The 26,122-nt window shown below is 50.2% G+C and overlaps 1 protein-coding gene across 1 annotated transcript; it reads right to left on the bottom strand.

Annotated features, from left to right (window-relative positions):
• On the bottom strand, positions 1-26,122 carry ZSWIM9 (zinc finger SWIM-type containing 9). Its single transcript, XM_033223847.1, is given in 5 exon segments — positions 1-1,350; positions 1,353-2,976; positions 13,816-14,128; positions 24,809-25,092; positions 25,850-26,122. Coding segments are annotated over 5 exon segments (2,850 nt in total). The 5' UTR covers positions 25,922-26,122; the 3' UTR covers positions 1-793.

The following is a 26,122-nucleotide window of genomic DNA, read 5'->3' as shown; positions in this document are numbered from 1 at the left end:
ACCAAAATAAGATTGTTTTATTCCAATTCTGAAGCACAATAGTCCAAACAATTCCCCTCCCCTGCTGGAGACTCTCCCAATCCCCAGTGCCCCCCCCCCCTTCAGAAGGCGAAGGGGGTCAATGTCTCCAGGTCTTGGAGAAAAACCAAAACCACGCCCCTTCCATTTCTTCTCTACCCATCTCCTACACATCTCCTTTGTCTTATCTCCGACTTTTTTTCCCTCTCCTACATCCTGTCCCTTCCTCTCCTGCTTCCCCCAGCTTTTCCTCATGTCTTCATTTCTGTCTCTTCATTTCTTGTCCTCTCTCCTCCACTTCCGGCTCCCCTTTCCATCTTTTCTCACTTATCTCCTCTCCTTCGTCTGTCTTCTGTACTTTCTCCCTTTCCCCGTCTCCCCCTGCACTCCCTAGATTGGCCAGTCTACTCTTGCCAGACACTCCCCGTATCATCGCTTCCTCCCCCTCCCCGCCCAGCTCTGCCCTTTTCCTTCCTTCTGCCCCAGCCTGACCCTGTCTACACCTCTCAGCACATGCTTCCTCTCCAGAGGGAAGCCCTCAGAATCCGCCCTGGCCATCAACACCTTCCCTAGCTGTGGCTCCAGGACCTCAGAGACCACTGTCAGCTTGCCCTTAGACCCAGAGAGGCAAACTGCCATGAGGAGGTCCCTGGATGACCCAGGAGGTGGCCAGGGGGACTGGAGTGGTCTCCTTGGCCTCAGCCCTATTATCTTTGGGATCGAAGAATGCCCTCCGACCCTCCCGGTGGAGGGTGGTGGGCAGAGGCATGAAGGGTCAGGGCTCCGGGGCTCTCCCCCAGCAATCCCTGAGCAGGTCCATGTGGAATAAGGCTGCCCCAGTGAGGAGGCGCGCTGCAAAGAGGTGTCTGCAGGGCAGACGGCGGGCGGCATGGATTGAGCAGCTGCAGCGTGTCAGGGCCCCATCCAGGAAGAAGTCCGAGGTGCCGTCCTTAAGGGCAAAACCAGCTCCGGTCCAGTGGAAACCCCGGGTCCCATGCTGCCTAGCAAAGGCCAACTCCTCAGCCACCAGGTCTGCCAGCTCTGGCCCGCAGGCTGCTCGGAATTTGGCCAGGGGTTCCCAGTCCACCTCCTCCTCTCCTGGGGGCCGGCAAAGCCTCTTTGGTTCCCTGGGGCCATCTTCGCTTCCTTCCTGCAGGCCGTCACCTGCAGCCAGGTGTTCGCTCCTCACCACTGCCCATTCTGGGTTGCCTTCCAATACAGTCCCCACCGGGGTGCCACACACGACTCCATTCCCCAACCCTAGACACCGCCCTCCCGCGTCTCCCCACTCCATCCCTCGTCCAGGTCGGCTCCTGGGGCCCACAGACCGGCTCCCCCTCCATCTCCATTCTCCACCCCTGTGACCCTCGTGTCTCCCAGCTGGACCAAAACGATATCCTCCAGGCCCTTTCTTCTTTTGACTCCCACCCTCGCTCCCCTCTCCTCTGCAATCTCTGGCCCTCTCCTCCTCTCATCTTCCCACTGGGGTCCCCTTTGGTCTCCGTTCTCAGGGGCCAACTCCAGGGACTTCTCCAAGGGGATCCCTCTCAAGTTTCTGACCTCCAGCCCCCTCCCCTTCTCTACTTCTGACTGTGGCCCCTTCCATTCTGCAGTTCTCAGTCCCCCTGCCTTTTCATCGTGCAGCTGCGCCCCCCTCCAGGGGCTTCCTTCAAGACTCCTGACCCTCTCATAGTCAAACTGGGTCCCCCTCAGGTCGGTGGTCTCCAGCGCCCTACTGCGATCCTCCAACTGGGCCACCCTCCAGGTATGTCCTTCCAATCCTCGTAGCGCCTGGTCCTCCAATTGGGCCCCCCTCCAGACATAACCTTCCAGTCCCCAATCTTTCTCACCCTCCAACTGGGGCCCCCTCCAGTCTCTAATCTCTGGCCCTTTCAGGTGCCCTTTCTCCAACTGCGACCCTCTCAAGACACCTCCTTCCAGTCCCCTCGGCTTCTGATTCTCCAACTGGCCCCCTCTCCAATCTCTGATCTGCAGTGCCCTCCCCTTCTCACCTTCGAGCTGAGCCCCGCCCCAGTCTCTGGTTTCCAGTGCTCTTACCCACTCCTTCTCCATTTGGGCCCCCCTGCAAATACTTCCTTCTTTCGAAGCCCCTCCCCAGTCGCCTGTCTCCAAGCCCCTCACCCTCTCATTCTCCACCTGGGCTCCCCTCCCCGGCTCATCCTCCAGCCAAGGGCCCCCGCCATCGGGCCCCTCGGGCACCGACTCCCCGGCCGCGTCGGCCCACTGCATGGCCACTAGGTCGCGAAGACACTGTGCCACACCACGCGAAGGGCTGAGACGGCGTAGCAGTCGCCGGCGATGGCCTCGCACCAGGGCGCACGCGTCCAGGTCTCGGGCCGCCTCGAAGGCGCGGAAGCGGACCCACATGTCGCGGCGGGGCTCCCAGTTGCGCTCGAAGTAGTCCACGAAGGCTGCCGGGCCGTGGGCGTGGAGCTCGGCCAGCGCCTCGTCGTAGGCAGCGGGCGACGACGCGCCAGCCAGGCGGCACAGGCGCGACCACAGGCCCGGGTCCTCCCGGCCGGCGCCACCCAGCTCCTGCGCCTTGCTGAAGAGCGTCTCCAGGCCCTGTGCGCGGCAGATTTGCACGCGCGCACAGGGCAGCAGCTGGCGCACTGCAGGCAACTGCGCCGCCACCTCGGGCCCGGCGGTGAGGCAGCGCACGCGGCCCTTGACGTCTGGTGCACTCTGCAGCAGCGACGCAAGCGCGAAGCGCAGCAGGCTCGGCGTGCCCGGGCGTGCCACGCAGCAGGCAGCCTGGCGCGCACGGCCCGAGCCGTCCACGCACAGCACGGCCAGCAGATCCAGCGCGCCCTGCAGTCCCGGCAGCCGGTCCACCAGCAGCATGCGCGGGAAGCGCCGCAGCAGCGCCCTGGTGCGCGACGTCAGAAAGAACACCGTCTCCACTACTGCCTGGTCTTCCACGAACACCAGCTTCACCTGCGGGCGGGGGCAGGGAGGCAAGGAAAGAGGTCAGAGGATGCTGGGGTCTCCCCACCCAGCTCCCCGACCTCGGTTTCCCCTTCTACGGAAATGGGAACCCATTCATTCTTGACTGCATATGCATTTATTCTTTTGACCGGCAGGAGGCAGTGCAGAGAAATGATTAAAAACAGACTGGAGCCGGATTGCCTGGGTTTGAGATCCGGGTACCACAGTCTAACAGCTATGTGATTTTTTGCACATGACACTTTTAGCTTCTCTGGGCCTCAGTTTCCTCCACCGGAAGCTGGCTATTCATTCCTCCGTGTGCTGAGAGGCAGTCCAGGTAGTGGGTCTCAAAATGTGGGCCCTGGACCAGCAGCATCACCATCGGTTCCTGGCACCTTGACAGAAATGCACCTTCTTGGGCCACGTCAGACCTGTTGAGCCTGAAACTCTGGGAGCGGCCCCGGCAATATAGTTTGACAAGCCCTCCAGGGGACTCCTATGCATGCTTAAGTTAAGGATGACTGGTCTAGTGGTAATGAGCTTCGATTGTGGAGGCAGATCGTTTAGCTTTGAGTACCCCCACCACTTCTGAACCCGGTAATTTAACCTCTCTGTGCCTCAGTTTCCTCCCTAACCTCCATATTCCCTGATTCTCCGTTCTAGGAACTGAACATTCCTTTCTCCACGCACTGAGAGGCAGGACAATGGTGAAAAGCATGGCCTCTGAGGCCAAGATCCCTGGGCTGAGATCTTGGAGACCCTGCTTCCTGGCTGTGTGCCTTTCTGCCAACTTCCCTAACCTCCCTTTCATTTGTAAAGTGATGATAATAAAAGCATCTCTGTGATTGGAAAGATGAGATGCAGGCAAGCATTTAGAACATTGCCTGGTACATATAATATTACTGTTACTACTTATCCAACACAGAGTAAGTGTTCTGAAAGTGGTCATAATTATCATCTCTGTTCAAACACCACGTCATCAAGGCCTTCTCTGACCTTCCCAACTAAGCAAAAACCCTATCTCTCTCTGGCTCCTTCTGGCCATAGCACTTACCACCCTTTGGCAAGTCATATCTTCATTTGCTGATCTGCCCATTGCCTGCTTGCCCTCCTTAAGATGTAAGCCCCACAAGCACAGGGACGTTCCCATTTGGGATGGTCTCTCTTGGCCTCTGCCCTATGTGGCTCTTCCCTTTGCTGATTTTATTCTGTATCCTTCTGCTGTAATAAACTGTAGCCTTGGCTGTAACAGCATCTGTGATGCTTTGAATGGTACCTGCCCGGAAAAATGGCTCAGTACATCCTGAGTGAGGGAACTCACGCGAGGGTGTGCAGCCATGTCCAAGGCCACATCTGTAGGGCAGAGGTTCAAGGATCAGACTCCTGGATTTGCCTCTTATTAGCTGTGGGACTTCGGGCAAGTGACCTCCCCTCAATGAGCCTTGGTTCCTTGTCTGGAAAAATGGGGATGTCTATTTAACAGGGTCATGGATGGGCTAAAATGAGATCACTCCTGGCCAACGCATGGAAGGACACCTGGGGTGCATCAGATCTCAGCGGTTCTTACTGTCTGTCTCGAACTCTCAGCAGTATTCAGCACAAGTCTACATGGCTGACCCCAATAACGACTCTGGACACCAAGGCCCAAGTAAGTGTCCCTGGCTGGCAACACATCACTGTCGTCATACATCATTGGTGGGAGAATTGAGCACTGTCCACGGGACTTCACTGAGAGAGGACATTCGGCAGCTCATGCTGGTCTCTCTTGGCCTCTGCCCTGTGTGATGCTGCGGGATAATTAAGGAATCAGGGAGACTGATGGGGTCGCCCCATGTGGCTCTTCCCTTTGCTGGTTTTATTCTGTATCCTTCCGCTATAATAAACTGTAGCCTTGACTATCACAATTTTTCTGAGTTCTATGATTCCTTCTAGTGAATCATGGAAACTGAGGGTGGTCTTAGGGACCCCCAGCTATACCAGAGGAGAAACTGGCCCGAGGCCGTGGCACTAACAAGTGGTGATGCTGGGATCCAGTGGACCCAGACCATTAGGAATGATTGGAAAGGAAAGCAGTGGGTGGGAAAACATGTGTGGGTGGCATTTTAAGGGGTAGGGTGACATTCGATGAAGGCGGGGCTAGGTAAATGAATACTTTTTTTTTTTTTTTTGAGACAGAGTCTCACTCTGTCGCCCTGGGGGGGAGTGCAGTGGCATGATCTTGGCTCATTGCAACCTCTGCCTCCCGGGTTCAAGTGATACTCTCTCCTCAGCCTCCCAGGTAGCTGGGATTACAGGTGCCCACCACCACACCCGGCTAATTTTTGTACTATTAGTAGAGACAGGGTTTCACCATGTTGGCCAGGCTCATGAATACAATATTTACTGAGAAAATATGATGTGCCATGTGCTGGCTCAGGTACAGAGGAGAACAAATGAGACATACCACGGAGTGAGAGGAGACAGCCTGCAGGCCAAGGATAAATAAATATAAAAAAGAAGGCTTTGGGTGTGCAAAGCACACATGAGGTAGTTTCTCTGCACCAGGCATGTTTCCAGCCATTAATCTTTCATCCTCACAATATCCCTGTAAGACAGATACTATGATTATCACCCCCTTTTTCAGATAAGGACACTGAGGCACACAGGGCTTCAGTTGCTTGCCTGGAGTCACCCATGTGATTTGCAACACCAGGTGAGCTGAGATTTAAGCCCTCACAGCTTGGGTCCAGGGCCTCTTGTTCCTGACCACTCTACCCTACAGCCTTCCAAAAAGTGACCAAACAGCCCTGGCTTAGGCACACAGTGGACGGCAGTGCATTTCACAGAGATGGAAAAACCCACGGAGGAACAGATTTTGAGGATGTGAATGAGTACAGGTGTCCTTTCAGACACACAAATTGGTAGCATGGGGAAGCATCTGCCATAGACGGCAGATTCCACGAACATGAACATCAGAAACCATGCCCTTACTACTTTCCATTCACACCTCTTCCGACACGTGAGTAAATCCTCCCTTTTTCATGTGATCAGAACGATACTATTCACCAAACTGCCCCAAAGAAAAAACTGAAGGAATAAAAATAATAGCTAAGGCCAGGCACAGTGGCTCACGCCTGTAATTCCAGCACTCTGGGAAGCCGAGGTGGGTGGATCACTTGAGGTCAGGAGTTCAAGACCAGCCTGACCAACATGGTGAAGCCTCATCTGTACTAAAAATACAAAAAGTAGCTGGGCATGGTGGCGCGCACCTGTAATCCCAGCTACTTGGGAGGCTGAGACGGGAGAGCTGCTTGAACCCGGGAGGCGGAGGCTGCAGTGAGCCAAGATTGTGCCACTGCACTCCAGCCTGGTCGACACAGAGAGATTCCATCTCAAAAACAAAAACAACAACAACAAAATAATAGCTAAATTTGAACATATGCAGGGCTTTCTACTCTCTGAGCACCATTCCTCCCATCCTACACACACACACACGCGCGCGCGCGCGCACACACACACACACACACACACACACTGTACCTTCATTCTCACACAACCCCAACAGCCCTATAAGATAGTATTATCCCCATTTTACAGATAAATGAAATAAGGTTTGGAGAGCGTAAATAGGTTGTTCATAACTTGTTCTATGTCCCGTAGCTAGTAATGGGCACAGCCAGAACGTTCATAAAGCGTTCAGCACCTATCAATATAAATAAAATCAAGTCACCAAAATCAACACCCCAAAAATGGCTTGATGTAAAAACAGCCTATATGGCATAGAAAATATTCCCTTTGGAAGCCATGAAAAGCTAGAAAAGCTGAAACGGAACTGCAGGAGGCCTGTGTAACTACAGAGCAGGGGAAACTCGAGCCCCATATTCAGACAGGGCTTTGGGCGACCCTTGATGAAACAGCACCCTATGGTTGCTGCTTGCCAAGAAATTGCAGTTCTCCCTCTCCTGGGCACTGAGGAGCATTGCACCTCCCTGCCCCCTTGCAGGTAAGCAGCGTCATGTGACTTGCTTTGGCCAATGAAGTGTGAGTGGGAGGGAGCTGAGGCATCCCATCCAAGGAGAAGCCTTCGCAGCCACCCCTGCCAGATATGGTTATTACGTTGGGATGAATGCCCATCCTCCTGGGTCCCAGAATGACTCAGATACTCCCCCAACATCCCATGGTGGCCATATAGGTGAGCAAGAAATAAAATTCAATGAGTTCAGCCACTGAGATTTGAGGGCTGTTCATTATTACAGCAAAACCCAGGCCATCCTGACTCACACAGCCTCGAGACCCTCTATCACTCACCCTCTAATTTGTCCTTTGAGGAGAGAAACAAATGCGTTTAGTGTGCTGGGACTATTGCCTATTTTTCTTTCTTTCCTTTTTTTTTTTTTTTTTGAGATGGAGTCTCAATCTGTCACTCAGGCTGGAGTGCAGTGGTGTGATCTTGGCTCACTGCAACCTCCGCCCCCCCAGGTTTAAGTCATTCTTCTGCCTCAGTCTCCCGAGTAGCTGGGACTACAGGCACCCACCAGCATGTATTTGTAGAGACGAGGTTTCACCATGCTGGCCAAGCTGGTCTCAAACTCCTGACCTCAGGTGATCCACCCACCTCAGCCTCCCAAAATGCTGGGATTACAGGTGTGAGCCACTGTGCCCAGCTCTATTTTTTACCTTCTTTTTAAGAATTATTTGAATATGCCGACATCCACATGGTCCAAAAGTCAAATAATGTAAAGCGATATGTCAAAGGCCTTACTCCCACCTGTTTGGTCTAATCAGTCTGTTTCCATTCACTATTCTACCGCCATTCACAGTTCTTGGTATTCTTCTAGAGTTTCTTTATATGAATACAAGTAAGCACACCTATAATTCTGATTTCCTCTATTTTATAGATAATACAGCATATTATGTACAGTTTTGCATTTTGCTTTTTTAACTTAAAAATGTGTTTGAGAGATCTTTCAAAATAGTTCCTAGACATGTTCTCATTATTATTATTATTATTTATTTATTTTTTAGGACAGAGTCTCGCTCTGTCGCCCAGGCTGGAGTGCAGTGGTGCAATCTCGGCTCACTGCAAGCCACCCCTCCCCGGTTCACCCCATTCTCCTGCCTCAGCCTCCTGATTAGCTGGGACTACAGGTGCCTGCCACCATGTCCAGCTAATTTTTTGTATTTTTAGTAGAGACGGGGTTTCACCGTGTTAGCCAGGATGGTCTTGATCTGCTGGCCTTGTGATTGGCACACCTTGGCTTCCCAAAGTTCTCATTCTTTTTTAGTGCTGTGTAGTAATCCATGGATGGACATACCACAGGTGATGTAACCGTTACCCATTGGAGTCTGGGTTGTTTCTAATCTGTTGCTTTCACAAATAACAATGATCAACCTTGTAAGTAACCTTGTCCTTCCACAGCTGTGCAACTACATCTGCAGGATAAATCACCAGTCGTGGGATTGTGGGCCTAAGGGTGAGTGTTCTTGTCATTTTGATAGCTAGATATTGCTAAATTGCCCTCCACTGAGATCATACCAGCTTCCCATCAAGTATTCTTTTTTTTTTTTTTTTTTTTGAGACAGAGTCTCGCTCTGCCGCCCAGGCTGGAGTACAGTGGCGCAATCCGATCTCGGCCCGCTGCAAGCTCCGCCTCCCGGGTTCACACCGTTCTCCTGCCTCAGCCTCCCGAGTCGCTGGGACTACAGGTGCCCGCCACCATGCCTGGCTAATTTTTTCATTTTTTTGTAGAGACGGGGCTCGTTATGTTGGGCAGGCTGGTCTTGAACTCCGGGGCTCAAGTGATCCTCTCACTTCGGCCTCCCAAGGTGCTGAGATTACAGGTGTGAGCCATTGCACCTTTTATATTATTAGTATTACATATTATGAGTAACATATTATAATATTAATATTGTGTTATCTATTATGTTATATTATATTACTATTGTATTATTAACATATTAATAATATATAACTCTTTCAGTAGATTTTATAAGTGAAAAAAAAAGGTGAAACTTCTCTGTAAAAGTGATGCATTGAACACCGCTCTAGTTTCACTCCCTCTTGAACCTCAAGTACATCTATTTTTAAAATGGCTTTTTTTTTTTTTTTTTTAAAGACAGGCAATATGACAGGGATAGAACTTTGGAAACTGGAAAGCAGCTGGACATGCTAATTCCACCCCACCCCCAAAACCCATGAATCCTAAGCCAGCAACTGGGGGATGCTGAGAACCAGTAGCGAAGTCCTCAAAAGGAGTTGGCAACACCAGGCCAGTTTTGCGGAAGGCAAAATAAAGATGAACTGAGGGCTGTTTCAGCAGCAGCTAGATCTCCAAATCCCATTTCCCCTCTCCCCTTACTCTTCCTCCATTCCCAGTTATGGGGGTTTATTCTGTAGACAGGGCAAAACACAAAGGGGCCGCTGGCTTTGGGGACATCTGGCCCATCTGAAGATGAGGGAGGGGGATTCTGAATCCCAAGTAGGGACTGAGTGAGTCTTGCTGGCTGAATGCCTGACAGCTCCCTGCCTCTGCCCGGGTGGCTCCCAGAAGCTGGCAGCCTGGCCTTGGCAGCCTGGCCTTCACCCCCCGCCAGGAGGCCGGAGGAGTTTTCTTAGGGGGATTTGACCAGCCCCAGAAGAAGAACAAAAGATGGTGACATCTGGCACTCCCCAACGTATAAAGCAAGATGCAAAACAGTGTGTACAGTTTGGGTGGGTGCGGTGGCCCACGCCTGTAATCCCAGCACTTTGGGAGGCCAAGGTGAGTGGATCACTTGAGGTCAGGAGTTTGAGACCAGCTTGGCTAACACAGCGAAACCTTGTCTCTGCTAAAAATACAAAAATTAGCCAGGCTTGGTGGTGCACGCCTGTAGTCCCAGTTACTCAGGAGGCTGAGGCAGGAGAATCACTTGAGCCCAGGAGGTGGAGGTTGTAGTGAGCCAATAGCGTGCCACTGCACTCCAGCCTGGGTGACAGGAGTGAAATCCTATCTCAAAAAAAAAAAAAAAAAAAAAAACCCCAAAACCAAACAAACAGTGTGTATACAAACAGTTGGCCTGGGTGACTGGCTGCCTTGCTGGGGGTGGGGGATGGGAGGACAGAAAGAGGAAATAAAGTTAAAAATACAGACATGCAAATTGACCTTTATATGTACAGACCTGTGCTGTCCAATCCAGACCTGTGTGTCCAATTAGCCACATTAGGTTGTTTACATTTCAGTAAATTATATGACAAATTCAGTTCCTCAGTCATACTGGCCTCATTAAGTATTCTATAGCCATGTGTGGCCAGTGGCCTCTGTATTGGACAGTACAGATAAGAACCATTTTCTTTCTTTCTTTTTAGACAAGAGTCTCACTCTGTTACCTCGGCCAGAGTGCAGTGGCGTAATCTCAGCTCACTGCAACCTCTGCCTCCTGGGTTCCAGCAATTCGTGTGCCTCAGCCTCCCGAGTAGCTGAGATTACAGGCACCTGCCACCATGCCTGGCTAATTTTGAATTTTTAGTAGAGACCAGGTTTTGCCATGTTGGCCAGGCTGGTCTTGAACTCCTGACTCTAGGTGATCCACCTGCCTCAGAGTCCCAGAGTGCTAGGATTACAGGTGTGAGTCACCATGCCCAGCCTGGATAAGGAACATTTCTATCATTGTAGAAAGATCCACTGGGCAGTGCTGGTCCATAGGATAGAAAGCTAGATATGATTTATAAGCTGCTAATAACTCTGGAGGGGACGGAACCTGGGGGACAGGATGTGACAAAAAGACTTTTCACCATATAACCTTTTTAGAACCATGTGAATGTATAACATATTCAAAAAGTAAATATTTAAATGTTGCTTCACTAATCTGTCTCTCCTGTCCTAGAACTTCTTCCTCCTTTCTTTTAAGAGTATTAAGTGGCTGGGCACGGTGGCTCATGCCTGTAACCCCAGCACTTTGGGAGGCTGAGGTGGGTGGATCACCTGAGGTCAGGAGTTCAAGACCAGCCTGACCAACATGGAGAAACCTCGTCTCTACTAAAAATACAAAAATTATCCAGGCATGGTGGTACATGCCTGTAATCCCAGCTACTCGGGAGGCTGAGGCAGGAGAATCGCTTAAACCCAGGAGGCGGAAGGTGCGGTGAGCCAAGATCGCGCCATTGCACTCCAGCCTGGGCAACAAGAGCAAAACTCTGTCTCAAAAAAAAAAAAGTATTAAGGCAGGCCAACACACAGACCCAGGAGCCAACCTTGGTTTAGCCTAGATTCCAAGACAGACTTCAAAATGAAAAGACAATTCCCCTTCCAGGGAAGGCTCTGATTTATGAATGAGCTGCTTTGCACAGGAACAATCCTGCAGAGGGCGGTTTCAGGGAAGAACACCTGAGGCTTACGTATGTAATGGTGGGCAGTGGATGAGAGTTACTAGGTCAGTAAAGACTAGAGGAGTGGGAAATGCATGTGTGTTTGTCCCCACAGTGAAGGCCATGGGTCTGGATCCTGGCTGTGTGGGTCCGAAGCCCAGCTCTGTCACTAAATAGCTGTGTGACTTTGAGTCAGTTACTTGACTTCTCTGTGCTTCAGTTTCCTTATCTGTAAAATGGAGATGAGAATGGTAGAGTATTTCTTCATAGGGCTCAGGTGAGATTAAAATGAGTTATAGTATGTAAAGCACTTAGGGTAGTGCCTGGCATATAGTAAGTGCTTGATAAACATTAGCTAAAATGATTATTATGTCGGGACAGAGGCCTGGGCTTGGGCTGGTGGCTTGAATCGGGGCTTCTTACTGGGCATGAGATGAAGACAGGAAGAGTGTGCCAGAGCTGAATCTCGACTTCACTCTGCCTTGGGACCTCTTCCACACCCAAGGGAGACAAAGGCACAGCCAGGAGGAGAAACCAGTTCTTTTACCACTTTCTCATCTTTCTTTCCTTTTTCAACTTCAAGTTCACCCCAAACTTGATGTTGGATTAAAACCGCAGAGATCCCTTATGGAGCAGCAGCCATCCTCATTGTTCATCCAACACAAGCTTGCTTGTGCCTCTGGGCCTTTGCACTGGCTGTTCCCTCTGCCTGGAACTCTCTTCCCTCTGATGACAGAATGAGGGTCCCTTGCCTCTGTTCCATCTCCTCTGCTTCACCATCATTTGCTTAAAGAGACCTTCCCTGACCAATTCAAACAGCACCCTTAGAACTGTCCCACTCCAGGCCCTGGCCTTTTTCTCCTTTATAATACTTATTGCTCCATCACATCACAGGACACAGGACATAGCACTCTTCCTTCTTCTAATTCTCCATCTGCGTGGGGGGTTCGAGTGTATTCTCCCCTTGTGAACATTTACCAAACTAAATATTTATCATTTGTGCATTTTCTATTTGTGTAATTCAATTTTTTTTTTTTTTTTAATTTAAATAGGCCTGGCGTGGTGGCTCATTCCTATAATCCCAGCACTTTGGGTGGCCAAAGCAAGAGGATCGCTTGAGTCCAGGAGTTCGAGACTAGCCTAGGCAACATAGGGAGACCCCCCCCCCCGCAACATCTCTACAAAAACTAAAAAAAATTAGCTGGGTGTGATGGGGCATGCCTGTTGTCCCAGCTACTCGGGAGAATGAGGTGAGAGGATTGCTTGAGCTTGGGACATTGAGGGTGCAGTGAGCTGTGATTGCCACACTGCACTCGGCCTGGGTGACAGTGAGATCCTGTCTCAAAAAAAAAATTTTTTTTTTTTAAAAAATGTACATAGCACTTGTCATCACTGTGGCTCCTCTTCTTGCTAGCACCCAGCCTCTAGTGATGTTACATCACATTTGGATGTGTTTGTTGGTTGTTGGTTTCTCCCGCCAGAACTGCAGCGGCATTCTGGCAGTTACCTCTGCAAGGCAGCCAATAGCCAAAGGTGGCTATTTACATTTTAATGAGTTAGAATAAATTCAGGCCGGGCGCGGTGGCTCTTGCCTGTAATCCCAGCACTTTGGGAGGCCGAGGCAGGTGGATCACGAGGTCAGGAGATCGAGACCATCCTGGCTAACACGGTGAAACCCCGTATCTACTAAAAATACAAAAAATTAGCCAGCGTGGTGGCATGGCCTGTAGTTCCAGGTACTCAGAAGGTTGAGGCAGAAGAATTGCTTGAACCCGGGAGGTGGAAGTTGCAGTGAGCTGAGATCATGCCACTGCACTCCAGCCTGGGCAATAGAGTACTCCAGAGTGAGACTCCGTCTCAAAAAAATTAATTGATTGGCCGGGCGCGGTGGCTCAAGCCTGTAATCCCAGCACTTTGGGAGGCTGAGACGGGCGGATCACAAGGTCAGGAGATCGAGACCATCCTGGCTAACACGGTGAAACCCCATCTCTACTAAAAAATACAAAAAACTAGCCAGGCGACGTGGCGGGCGCCTGTAGTCCCAGCTACTCGGGAGGCTGAGGCAGGAGAATGGCGTGAACCCGGGAGGCGGGGCTTGCAGTGAGCTGAGATCCGGCCACTGCACTCCAGCCTGGGCGGCAGAGCCAGACTCCCTCTCAAAAAAAAAAAAAAAAAAAAATTAATTGATTAATTAATTCAGTCCCTCAGTGTACTGGACACATTTCAAGTGCTCAATAGCCACGTGTGGCTGGGGGTGCAGAATCACAGAACCTTTCCATCCTGGAAGAAAGTTCTACTGGGCAGCACTACACTAGAAGGTGAGCTAGCTGCAGAGAGAGATCAGGTGGGTCTCCTTTGCTGCTGCATCCCCAGTGCCTCCCTAAGTACTTACTGAATGAATGAACGGATGAATGGAGGAAAGGAGTGAAGGGATGAGAGGGCGGATGAAGGAATGAATGACCCACAAGTCTTCAGCGTGGCTCTCCCCCGCCCCCGCCCCCCTCCTGCCTCTCCCGAGACCCCACCTTGGCCTCGGGGTCCGTGCGGAAGAGGCCCTCGAGCACGTGCAGGGCGTCCAAGACGCCGTGGTCGCGGCCCTTGCAGTAGGAGAGCAGGCGGCGCACGTCGGCTGGGGCCACGAACTGCTTGGAGATCTTGTTGGTGGTGCGCACCGGCAGGCAGGCGTTGGCCAGCAGGTGGCCCGGGCGGAAGTAGTAGGCGAACTCCAGCGGGCAGGCCGGGTGCGAGTGGGTCAACTGGCACTCCGTCACCACGAGGCGGTCCCGCAGCGGGCTCAGCTTGACGATGATGAAGGCGGGGCAGCCGGGCTGGGGGGGCCTGTGGGAGGAACCACCACCGCCCTGGTCACATCACTCTGCTGCCCTCTTCTTCCTTTCCACTCAACTTTTTTTTTTTTTTTTTTTAAACTAAGAATTGTTTCAGGCATAGAGAAGAGGGCCTTAAGAATATGCCAGCTGTGTGACCTGGGGCAAGTCACTTCAAGTCTCTATGCCTCAGTTTCCTCATAGGTTAAAAGGGAGGTCCTACTCATCATACCTTCCTCATAGGATCATCGTGAGCATGAAAAGAGTTAATATAAGTAAAGCACTACATGGTGTCTGGAATATGGCAAGCAGTAAGTGTTCTAAAATTCTATACCTGCCACCCTCAGTTCTGTCAAAAGTGAATGAATGTTTTATTGTATTTACCTTAACTTTTCATAGAAATAAAAAATTTCGGATAGTCCTGTATCTGCTTCTGGTTTAGCAATAACATCGAAAGTTGAGGCCTTCTGTGAACGCTGCCCTAACAAATTCTCCTCCTTCACTCTGTCTCCAGAGGCAGCCACTATCAAAATTATCTATTAGCATTCCATGTATATTTTTATATACCCACAAACAATGGGAGGTACGTTTCTCTGTTTTAAAAGCATTGTATATGTGAAGAAGGACTCAAACTCATTAGTCATCAAGGACATAACAAATTAAAATCCTAAGGAAATGACACTACACATCAGCAGAATGGTCAGACAAAAGAGACTGATAACATCAAGTGTTGATGAGGACGTGGAGCAACTGGAACTCTCACTCACCACTGATGGGAATGTGAAATGGCACAAGCACTTTGGAAAACTGCATGGCAGTATCTACTAAAAGATTTTATGCCTCTCCTGTGACCCAGTGGTGCCACTCAAGATAAATGGGCCTCTAAAGATGTGTACGAGAATGTTCACAGCAGCACTATGTATATTTGACAAATACTTGAAACCTAAATATCCAACAATAGAATGAGAAAATACGTTGTGGTATATTCCTAAAGTAAAATGCTAATCAGCACCAAGAGTGAACACACCATTGCAACCTCCAACAACATGGATGAATCTCATAAACCTACCAAGTGAAAGAAGCCAGACATAAAAGAGAAATGATGATATGATTCCCATTTATATAAAGTTCAACAGCAGGCAAAGTTAACCTCTGCTGTTAGGAGGCTAGATAGTGGTTACCCTTAAGTGGTTAACCCTGTGAGGGGGCACCAGGAGGTTTCTTGGGACTGGACATATTCTGTTTCTTGTTCTGGGTGCTGGTTACCTCTGAATTTTATTTTGGGAAAATTCATTCAGTTGCACATGTATGATGTGTATACTTTTCTGGATGTGTGTTACATTTTTTAAAAGTCTACTTAGAAAAAACTTTGTTTTGGCCGGGCATGGTGGCTCATGCCTGTAATCCCAGCATTTTGGGAGGCTGAGGGGGAACAGATCACCTGAGGTCAGGAGTTCAAAACCAGCCTGGCCAACATAGTGAAACCCTGTCTCTACTAAGAAAAAAAAACCAAAAACCAAAAACCAAAAAACAAAAAGAAAATTAGCCAGGTGTGGTGGTGAATAATAGGCTAATGGGATTATACCTGTAATTCCAGCTACTTGGGAGGCTGAGGAAGGAGAATGGCTTTAACCCGGTAGGCAGAGGTTGCAGTAAGCCGAGATTGCACCACTGCACTCCAGCCTGGGTGACAGAGCAAGACCTTGGCTCAGAAAAAAAAAAAAAAGAAAGAAAGAAAAAAAGAAAACTCTTTGTGTCTGAGCATTGTGGTAGGAAGAATCATGGCTACCCAAAATGTTCACATCATAGTCACTGGAACTGTACATACACTGCCTTCCATGGCAAGAGGACCTTTGCGGGTGTGATGAAATTAAGGGTCTTGAGATGGGGAGAGTGGATTATCCAGGTAGGCCCAAATGTCACTACAAAGGTTCTTATAAGGGAAGGAGGGAAGTAAGACGATCAAAGTCAGAGAAAGATTGAAAGATGCTACCCTTCTGGCTTTAAAAATGGAGGAAGAGCCAGGCATAGTGGCACTTGCTTATAGTCCCTGTTACTCAGGAGGCTGAGCTGGGAGGATCACTGGAGTTCAGCCTGGGCAACATAGTGAGACCCCTACCTCTTTTTTAAAATTGGAAGTATGGCCAGGCACGGTGGCTCATGCCTGTAATCCCAGCACTTTGGGAAGCCAAGGTGGGCGGATCACCTGAGGTCAGGAATTCGAGACCACCTCAACCAACATGGAGAAACCCTGTCTCTACTAAAAATACAAAATTAGCCAGGCATGGTAGCGCACACCTGTAATCCCAGCAATTGGGAGGCTGAGGCAGGAGAATCGCTTGAACCCAGGACGTGGAGAGCTAAGATCTCACCACTGCACTCCAGCCTGGGCAATGAGAGCGAAACTCCATCTCAAAAAAAAAAAAAAAAAAAAAAAAAGGAGGAAGAGGCTCCCATCCAAAGAGCATGGGCGGCCTCTAGAAGTTGGAAAGGTAAGGAAGGAGATTCTCCTTAGAGCCTCCAGAAGGAACACAGCACTGCCAATGCCTTGATTTTAGCCCAGAGACCTATATTGGCCTTCTGACCTCCAGAACTGCGAGATAATAAATTGGTATTGTGTGAAGCCACCATGTTGGTGGTAATTTATTTGCGACTAAGACAAGCATCCTGGCCTATAGATGCCTTTCCAGCTGGCTTTTCACTTGGATTTTGAAAACTGTTCAGTTTCATTCCTTTTACTGCTGCCCAGTGTTCCACTCCACGACTCTGCCATCTATGACGGTGTTTCCAGTTCTCCTCTTTTACGAATGACGCTTCACTCACCCCAGTGTGTGATACAACACTCTCTTACACATCTCTTTATGTGTGTGAGCAAGAGTTTGCTTAGGACACTGGTTCCCATTACATGAAATTAACATAGGGAGTTGCAACCAGCACTGTAGCAAATGAAATAGGGCCGGGTGCAGTGGCTAGCACCTGTCATCCTAGCACTTTGGGAGGCTGAAGCAGGAGGATTACTTCACTTGGGTCCAGGGGTTCGAGACCAGCCTGGGCGACATAGCAAGAGCCCTTCTCTACAAAAAATGAAAACATAAAAAACCAGCCAGGCATAGTGGCCCACACCCATAGTCCCAGCTATTCCGGGAGGCTGAGGCAAGAGGATCACTTGAGCCTGGGAGACCGAGGTTACGGTGAGCTATGATGGCACCACTGTATTCTAGGCTGGGCAACAGAGCAAGACCCTGTCTCAAAAAAGAAAATAAAAGAGAATAGAAAAAAAAATCAGAGTGTATTTCTCTGATAATAGTATTTAAATTGCTATCTGATTTCTGAAGAGGGTTCCGTGTTTCTCCATGTGAGGTAATATCAGCATTTTTTGGCAGATTTTATGTTTATACAGCAGGGGCTGTCACACATTTTCTGCAAAGGGCCAGGCAGTAAATGTTTAACATATTCTGTTGCTATATTGCAAACGAAGCCATAGACAATATGTAAATGACCAGGCATGGCTATGTTCCAATAAAACTTCATTTATAAAAATACGTTACAGGCTGGGTGTGGTGGTTCACGCCTGTAATCCCAGCACTTTGGGAGGCCGAGATGGTCAGATCATGAGGTCAAGAGTTCAAGACCAGCCTGACCAACGTGGTGAAACCCCGTCTCTACTAAAAATACAAAAATTAGGTAGTTGTGGTGACACACACCCATAGTCCCAGCTACTCAGGAGGCTGAGGTAGGAGAATCGCTTGAACCTGGGAGGTGGAGGTTGCAGTGAGCTGAGATTGTGCCACTGCACTCCAGCCTGGGTGACAGAGCGAGACTCTGTCTCAAAAAAAAAAAAAAAAAAAAGGTTGCAGGTTGGAATTGGTCCAAGGGCTTCCTAGTTTGCTGACCCTTGTAACACAGACTGCCCAGGGCCTGGCATGTAGTTAAGAAACCCTGGCTCCCAGGTAGTAAATACCCCAGTAGCACACCCCACAAAACCCTCCTGTGTTTTTTCCAAATGGCCCCCCAACTGGGTGATTCTCCCCAGGATCCACCCAGAGAAATGCTTAAATCCACCAGTATAAATGCTTACAAATTTTCTTTGTCAAACCAGAAGAGCACCCTTGACACACTCCTTTTTTCCTACATGCACGAGGTAAAGAAAAACCCAGAAGCCTGCTAGATTTTAAAAATCAAAATACAGAGTCCGAGACTTTATGCCTTATTTAAAGTAACAAGGCTGGGCACAGTGGCTCACGCCCGTAATCCCAGCACTTCGGGAGGCCGAGGCGGGCGTATCACCTGAGGTCAGGAGTTCAAGACCAGTCTGGCCAACATGGTGAAACCCCGTCTCTACTAAAAATACAAAAATTAGCTGAGCGTGGTGGCGGGTGCCTGTAATCCCCCCTACTCAGGAGGCTGAGGCAGGAGAATCACTTGAACCTGGGAGGTGGAGGTTGTAGTGAGTTGAGACTGTGCTACTGCACTCCAGCCTGGGGGACAAGAGTGAGACTCCATCTCAAAAAATAAATAAATAAAGTAACAAAATGCAAATTTAGAAAATTATTCAATGTGCAAATAAACATCAATAAAATAAACCTACTGCCACCACGTGGTATCAGATAGAAGCAAAGAAAATTCCAATGTGAAGCCATGTTTGATCTGTCAAGACTGCAAGTTCATGGAATGTTACCCGGTTCATTTTTCTAGAATAATTAATGGGCTTTTGTGAAACCCTTGGTCTGACTTCCTTCAGCCTAGGTGTTTCAGGCCCTAGAACAGCCCCTTGCCCCACCTAGGTCACCTCTTCTGTGAAGCCATATATCTTGCCAGAGAACAGTGCATCTCCTCTGCAGGGACCCAGAACCTCACATAACCACCTACTGGTGCTCCAACACACCCTTTTTGCAATCTCTCCACCTATCCGGAGGAATAATGTCATCTCCCGCTAAATGCAAATTCCACATGGATAAGAATTTTTGTCTGTTTATCTCTGTATCATCAGCACCTAGAATAGTACCTGGTGTCTGGAGGTGTTCAGTAAGTGTGTGATGATTCAATGACTATGTAATCTACAAACCCTGGCACACCTACTCTGGGATATGGTCTCCATTCCACCAAAACCATCCATCATCAAGTCCTACCCATCCACTTTTTTTTCCATTTCCACAACCTATCGTAAGCTCTTCCATCCTTCATAAAACATTCCTTTCCCTTTTCACCTAGTCAACTCCTACTCATCCTTCAGGCCTCACAGCTAGCATCGCCTCCTCCAGGAAGTCTTCCCTGACCATATCCAGGCTAGGGAAGAGTCTATCACATGTAGGGATTTTATTTTATTTTATTTTATTTTATTTATTTATTTATTTATTTATTGGAGACGGAGCCTCAATCTGTCCCCAGGCTGGAGTGCAGTGGCGCAATCTCGGCTCACTGCAACCTCCACCTCCCTGGTTCAAGCAATTCTCCTGCCTCAGCCTCCTGAGTAGTTGGGACTGCAGGTGCGCGCCACCACGCCTGGCTAATTTTTTTTTTTTTAATTTTTATTTTAGTAGAGATGGAGTTTCACCATGTTGCCCAGGCTGGTCTCAAACTCCTGAACTCAGGCATTCCATCCGCCTCAGCCTCCCAAAGTGCTAGGATTACAGGTGTGAGCCACCGTGCCTGGCCGAGATTTTTATTTATGTCCATCTGTAATGTACACACCCCACAGAAATCCTAGCATCTAAAAACACCACCTTGCACATTGCAGGGGCTCCCAAAAGCCTCTTGGGTGAAGGGACAGATAGGCTGGTGCCCAGAACCAACACATCTTTAGAGGACCCATGGCAACAGTCAACCCTCACACTGAGGGTTGAATGATTGAAATAAAGATGAGGGGAGGAGAGAGAAAGAGAAAGTGAGAAACAAAGGCGGGAGGGTGGTCATTAAAAGCATGGGCTTAGTAACCAGAATGACGGTCCAGACTCTAGTTTTCCTTCTTAGCAGCTGTGTTATCCTGGGAACAGTCTTTTAAGTATTCTGTGCCTCAGTTTTCTCACCTGGAAAGTGGGGCTAATAGTAACACTAGGGTCTCAGTCTTGTTGAGAGGGTTAAATAAGAGGATTAAATTACATAAAGGGGTTAGAAAAGGGACTAGTGCATAGTAAACAATGCAGAAATAGTAGCTGCTATTTTCAAAACTTTTTTTCAAGGACCTATTGCTTGGCTTTGTTTTGCCTTCCACTTACCCATTTACTCATTTTTTTGAGACAGAGTCTCGCTCTGTCATCCAGGCTAGCGTGCAGTGGCACGATCTTAGCTCACTGCCAACTTCGCCTCCCGGGCTCAAGTGATTCTCCTGCCTCAGCCTCCCGAGTAGCTGGGATTACAGGCACCCACCATCATGCCTGGCTAATTTTTGTATTTTTAGCACAGACGGGGTTTCACCCTGTTGGCCAGGCTGGCCTCAAACTCCTGACCTCAAGTGATCTGCCCACCTTGGCCTCCCAAAGTGTTGGGATTATAGGCGTGAGCCACCGCACCCAGCTACTCATTTATTCTTGATCTTTCAGGTTTTCAGGATCTTTGTGTTTTCAAAGGCTGGTGTGTATTGAGAAAGGCTGAGCAATTCTGTTCTATGGAGGGAAGTGCTGAGAGAGAGGGACAGGGGAGGAACTGGAGCTGGAGAGCTGAAGCTGCAGCAGTGGTGACTTCGAGAGAGTCACTGTGCAACCTCTGGCAAGGGGGAAGGAGTGGCCAGGAAGAAAGTTCTTGTCTGGTTCCCTGCACCTGCAGCCCCAGCCTCCTCCTTCGTGTCCGTTCTCTGTCCCCAAGATGGTCTCCCACATGGCCCCAGAGGGATCTCCCTCCAGCCAGAACTGACCCTACTCACAGCCTTCTAGGGCTCCCCACCACCCTCCAGGATAAAATCTCAACCCCTGGACTCAGCCCTGCCAGGTCCAGGCTTTGCCACCACTGCAGTCTCATTTCCTGCCTTTCCTTACACGCTATCTTCTCCAGCCTGACCTCAGCCCATGGGCTGTCCCTGGGCTGTGGCACTGGGGAGGCTCTGCCTTGAGCAGCTCAGGAGAGTTGGGGAGCTAGACGTGACGGGTCCAAGACATCATTCCTGAACCGGCTCATCAACCACCTGCTCCCACACTCCCCATTCAGAGACCATCTCATCATCTACCCGTTCCCAGGAGTGTACCCAGGGCCCTGTCCTCGCCCCCTCCATAGCCCTGTCTCTCCTGCTTCTTGGCTGTCTCTGATATTGGTAGAGCACTTGGGACAGTACCAGCACATAGTAAACCTAGTGCATCTGTTAGCTCAAATACTATACATACATAAACATATCAACAAATTTCTTCAAGGTTCTGCTTACTGGCCACCTCTTCCAGGAAGCCTTCCAGAACCACTCAGTAAACGTTCAGGTGGGGCTGACCATTCCCTTTGTATCCTCCTGTCATCTCCCCCTCAATCTCGCTCTGACTACTATGGGCCACTATCTACAATTTTTTTTTTTTTTTGGTCCTTGTCTACCGCATTAAGTTCTGAGCTGTTCAAGGGCCGAGATCAGCCTTGGATTCCAAATGTCCAGTGAAGAGCATGCACATCGTAGGTGCTCAATAAGTATTTGTTACATCGGATTGGGTTCTGTTCATAGGTTTCAGATTAGGCCTGAGCTTCTTTGAGTTTCTTGCAAGCTCTAACGTTCTAGGTTTCTGGGTGATGTGTGTGTTTGATGCTGTTCCGCTTTCAGATCTCCAAGTCTCTGCTTCTAGAATAAGTAGTGAGAAAAAAAGGTGCAAGAATGTATCTCACAATGCATATTTAAATAACTACCGGCCGGGCGCGGTGGCTCAAGCCTGTGATCCCAGCACTTTGGGAGGCCGAGACGGGCGGATCACGAGGTCCGGAGATCGAGACCATCCTGGCTAACACGGTGAAACCCCGTCTCTACTAAAAAATACAAAAAACTAGCCAGGCGAGGTGGCGGGCGCCTGTAGTCCCAGCTACTCGGGAGGCTGAGGCAGGAGAATGGCGTAAACCCGGGAGGCAGAGCTTGCAGTGAGCTGAGATCCGGCCACTGCACTCCAGCCTGGGCGACAGAGCGAGACTCCGTCTCAAAAAAAAAAATAAAAAAAAAAAAAATAAAAAATAAATAAATAACTACCAGTGAAAGAGCTGTTAGAGTGTGCTTACTCCGTGCTGGACGTCTCTCTGAATAATTTACCTATGAGATAGACACTATTATGTCCCCCATTTTCCACATGAGGAAACTGAGGCCACAGAAAGGTGCAGTCACTTGCTCAACAGCATCCACCAAGTATCAGCAATGCAATGGCCCAGGATTCATGCTCTTGAATCCCGTAACAGCTATCACTTAACCAGCCACCCCATGTTCCAGGCACCAGGGTTATGCATTTTTCTCATGTATGATCTCACGGTATCCTCACAATGGCCCCATGAAGCGGGTATCATAACCCCATTTCAGAGATGAGAAAACTGAGGCTTGAAGATGTGAAGGTCCATTGCCCAAAGTCACCCATCCAGGAAGTCGTGGAGCACATCTCAGGCAGCCTGAAGGCAGAGCCCGTGTTCTTAAGCACTCTGCTCTTGTCTACAGCGCCCCAACCAAGGGTCTCAAACTCACACACCTACTGGGGCCAGGCAGGCAAAACAAGCAAATGACAGCGCTAGGCATGAGGCAGCAGAGAGTGGCAGGGTTTGGGGCAAACCTGGGCAGCAAAGCCCCATCCAAGAGGGGTGGCCGTCTGCCAGTGGAAACATGGGCTCACCTCTTCTGGTGTTCCAATGGAAGCTGGAAACCTAACATTGTGTGGGGAACAACCCCAGTTTAAGACTGGGATCACACCAGGCACTGGCTCATGCCTGTAATCCCAGCACTTTGGGAGGTCGAGGCAGGTGGATCACCTGAGGTCGGGAGTTCAAGAGCAGCCTGGGCAACATGGTGAAACCCTAAAAATACAAAAATTAGCCAGACATGGTGGCGGCGCATGCCTGTAATCCCAGCTCCTCGGGAGGCTAAGGCAGGAGAATTGCTTGAGTCCAGGAGGCTGAGGTTGCAGTGAGCAGAGAGTGCGCCACTGCACTCCAGCACAGATGACACAGCAAGACTCCATCTCAAATAGAATAAAATAAAATAAAATTGGGGTCAATATGGCTGGGTGTGGTGGCTCATGACTGTAATCCCAGCATTCTGGGAGGCCAAGGTGGATGGATCACCCCGGCCTCCTTGAGGTCAGGAGTTCCAGACGAGCCTGGCCAACATGGTGAAACCCTGTCTCTACTACAAATACAAAAATTAGGTGGGCGTAGTGGCACACAACTGTAGTCCCAGCTACTTGGGAGGCTGAGGTGGGAGAATCCCTTGAATCCAGGAGGCAGAGGTTGTAGGGAGCTGAGATCACACTACTGCACTCCAGCCTGGGCAACACAGTGAGACCCCGTCTCAAAAAAATAAATAATAAATAAAATAAAATTGGAGTCCATTAAAATACCCCTGGCCACCTGGGTATAATTCTGGCTCTCTTGGATTTCTCACCTGCCCTTCCTTGCAGCATTGCACAGTTGTAGGGAACTACCTATGAGCTTGTTCTTTTAATGTCAATCTTCCTGTCCAGTCAGAAAGTACCAGAAGGGCAGGGATTTTTGTCTCTTGCCCAACTCCAATGCTCCAACTAGAATATCCCCAGCCCACAGCATGGGACCTGGCCCCTTATTCACTGAATAGATGGATCCTTTTCTTTATCCTGTGGCTTCTCTGCAGTTCAGTCTCCCAGTCTCTGTCTCCCAGTCTTTGTCATGTGTACAAAACCTGGCTCTTCTGTTTCCCTGGCTCTCTCTGGTGTCTCTGCCTCCATGTCTCCATGTTTCTGGAATTTTCGGTGACTTTTTTCTCCTCTTGGGGTGTGTGTGTTTTATGCTCTGCCTCTCAAAGTCTCTATTAAATTCTGTAAATCAGGCCAGGCACAGTGGCTCACGGCTGTAATCCCAGCACTTTGGGAGGTGAGGCGGGCAGATCACCTGAGGTCACGAGTTTGAGACCAGCCTGGGCAACGTGGTGAAACCCCAGCTCTACAAAAATACAAAAATTGGCCAGGCGTGGTGGCGTGCACCTGTAATCCCAGCTACTCAGGAGGTTGAGGCAGGAGAAACAATGCTTGAACTCGGGAGGTGGAGGTTGCAGTGAGCTGATATTGTGCCATTGCACTCCAGCTTGAGTGACAGAGCAAGACTCTGTCTCAAAAAACAAAACAAAACAAACAAACAAAAAAACACGCAAAAATTAGCCGGGCATGGTGGCAGGTGCCTGTAGTCCTAGCCACTCAGGAGGTTGAGGCGGAGAATCACTTGAACCTGGGAGGTGGAGGCTGCAGTGAGCCAAGATGGCGCCATTGCACTCAAGCCTGGGCGACAGAGCGAGACTCCATCTCGAAAAAAGACCAAAAAAAGTCTGTAAGTCGAGCCCACACCATCTCTTGCTCCGTGAGTGTCTTTATCTCTCTAGCTCCTCTTCTCACTGTCTCTCAGTACATGTCCCTCCTTGACTCCCACCTCTCTACAAGGTGTATTTGGCTATCTCAGTTGGCCTCTCTCCCTCTGCATCTCTGGGTGGGGTGTTCTCTGCCCGTCTCCCACCCGCACCCACCCCCGGTGCTCCCCTTCCCCCCCAGCAGGACAGCGGCTCAGGTTCACGCACCCCACGGCGGGCCGGCTGGGAGCACGCACGTCCTTGCAGACGAGTCGCACGTAGCTGTACTTGAGCACGTCGATGAGTGTGTAGAGCGGGGGCGCACTGGCCCAGCGGCAGCGCGCCAGGTGCATGGAGCTCTTGACGAAGAAAAGTGCCAGCCGCTGCTGGCACCACGCGTCGAAGAAGCGGCTGAACTCGGCCCACGAGAAGAAGGCCCGCTCCCGCAGCTCTTGCTCCTCCTGCCCCGCAGCCGTGCCAGGTGGGGGCTCCGGCGGCTCCATCCTGGGGGCCTGCGTGGAGGAGAGGAGAACAGGTGGATATCAGACCCATTTCCACCCGGGGTATCTCATCTACCCCATTCTCGGCCTGCCCCGTCGGTGTTGGTGCCTCTATCGAGGTGGGTAGCCCAGGGTCGGACGTGCCTGTTTTTCTCCAAATATATAAATATAAACCTCCAGCCTATCTTTGGCCTCCTCTCACCGCCTTATCCCTGGTTCACTTGGAGCCTGTCATCTTGATTCCTAATTCCAACTCGCCTCCTCCTCCGCAGATGTGACCCTTAGGTACAGTTGAAAACCCGTCTCCCAAAATATGACCCCTAAGCTCAGCCGTGGACATCTCCTCAAATGTGTTCTCAAATTCCAGCTAAAACCTCCTCCCCTTCCAGCTATGTCTCTCACCCAAGAGTAACCTCTAGCGCTCATAATCATCTGGAACTCCTCCTTCCATATGTCAACAGTTGGCTGTAACCCCTCCAAAGACGCTCCATCTCCAGATGTGCTCCCACACCCAGGCCACGGACCCCTCACCCGGTCACATGCTTCATGCACCTGTGGCTCCGCACTCCCCAGATGTGTCTCTGGCGTGCAGCTGTTGCCCCTTCCCCCGATTATGACCCTATGACTCGCCACATGCAGCTGTGGCTGGGGCTTCCCTGAGACGCTCTCATCTCCAGATGTACTCCCCACATGCAGTTATCGACGCTTCGCCTACAGGTGTGTGCCCCACTTGTGGCTAGTTCTCCTCGGAAGTGTCAGCAATATTCACCTGTGGTCCCCTGCTCCTCAGATGCGGCCCCCAGTCCAGCTGTGGGCCCCTCCTCCCAGTTACACCCACCATTCCCCGCAATGTGCATCTTCGTTCTAGACATGGCCCCTCGTCCTCAGATGGGCTCCTTCACCCCAGATGCTCCCCCCACGTCCAGCTGCGCGTCTCCCCTCGAGCAGCCCCATCCAGCCTGCTCCCGACGCTCCTACTCCCCGCCCCCGCCCGCTGCGGCACCTTCCAGCCCCGCCGTCCCACCTAACTGTGCCTCTCCCC

This window comes from Trachypithecus francoisi, unplaced genomic scaffold (assembly GCF_009764315.1).
Source record: "Trachypithecus francoisi isolate TF-2019V2 unplaced genomic scaffold, Tfra_2.0 Lachesis_group12, whole genome shotgun sequence".
Lineage (NCBI taxonomy): Eukaryota > Metazoa > Chordata > Mammalia > Primates > Cercopithecidae > Trachypithecus > Trachypithecus francoisi.
Note: the sequence above shows the minus strand (reverse complement) of the source record. Positions and strands in the feature narration are given on the sequence as shown.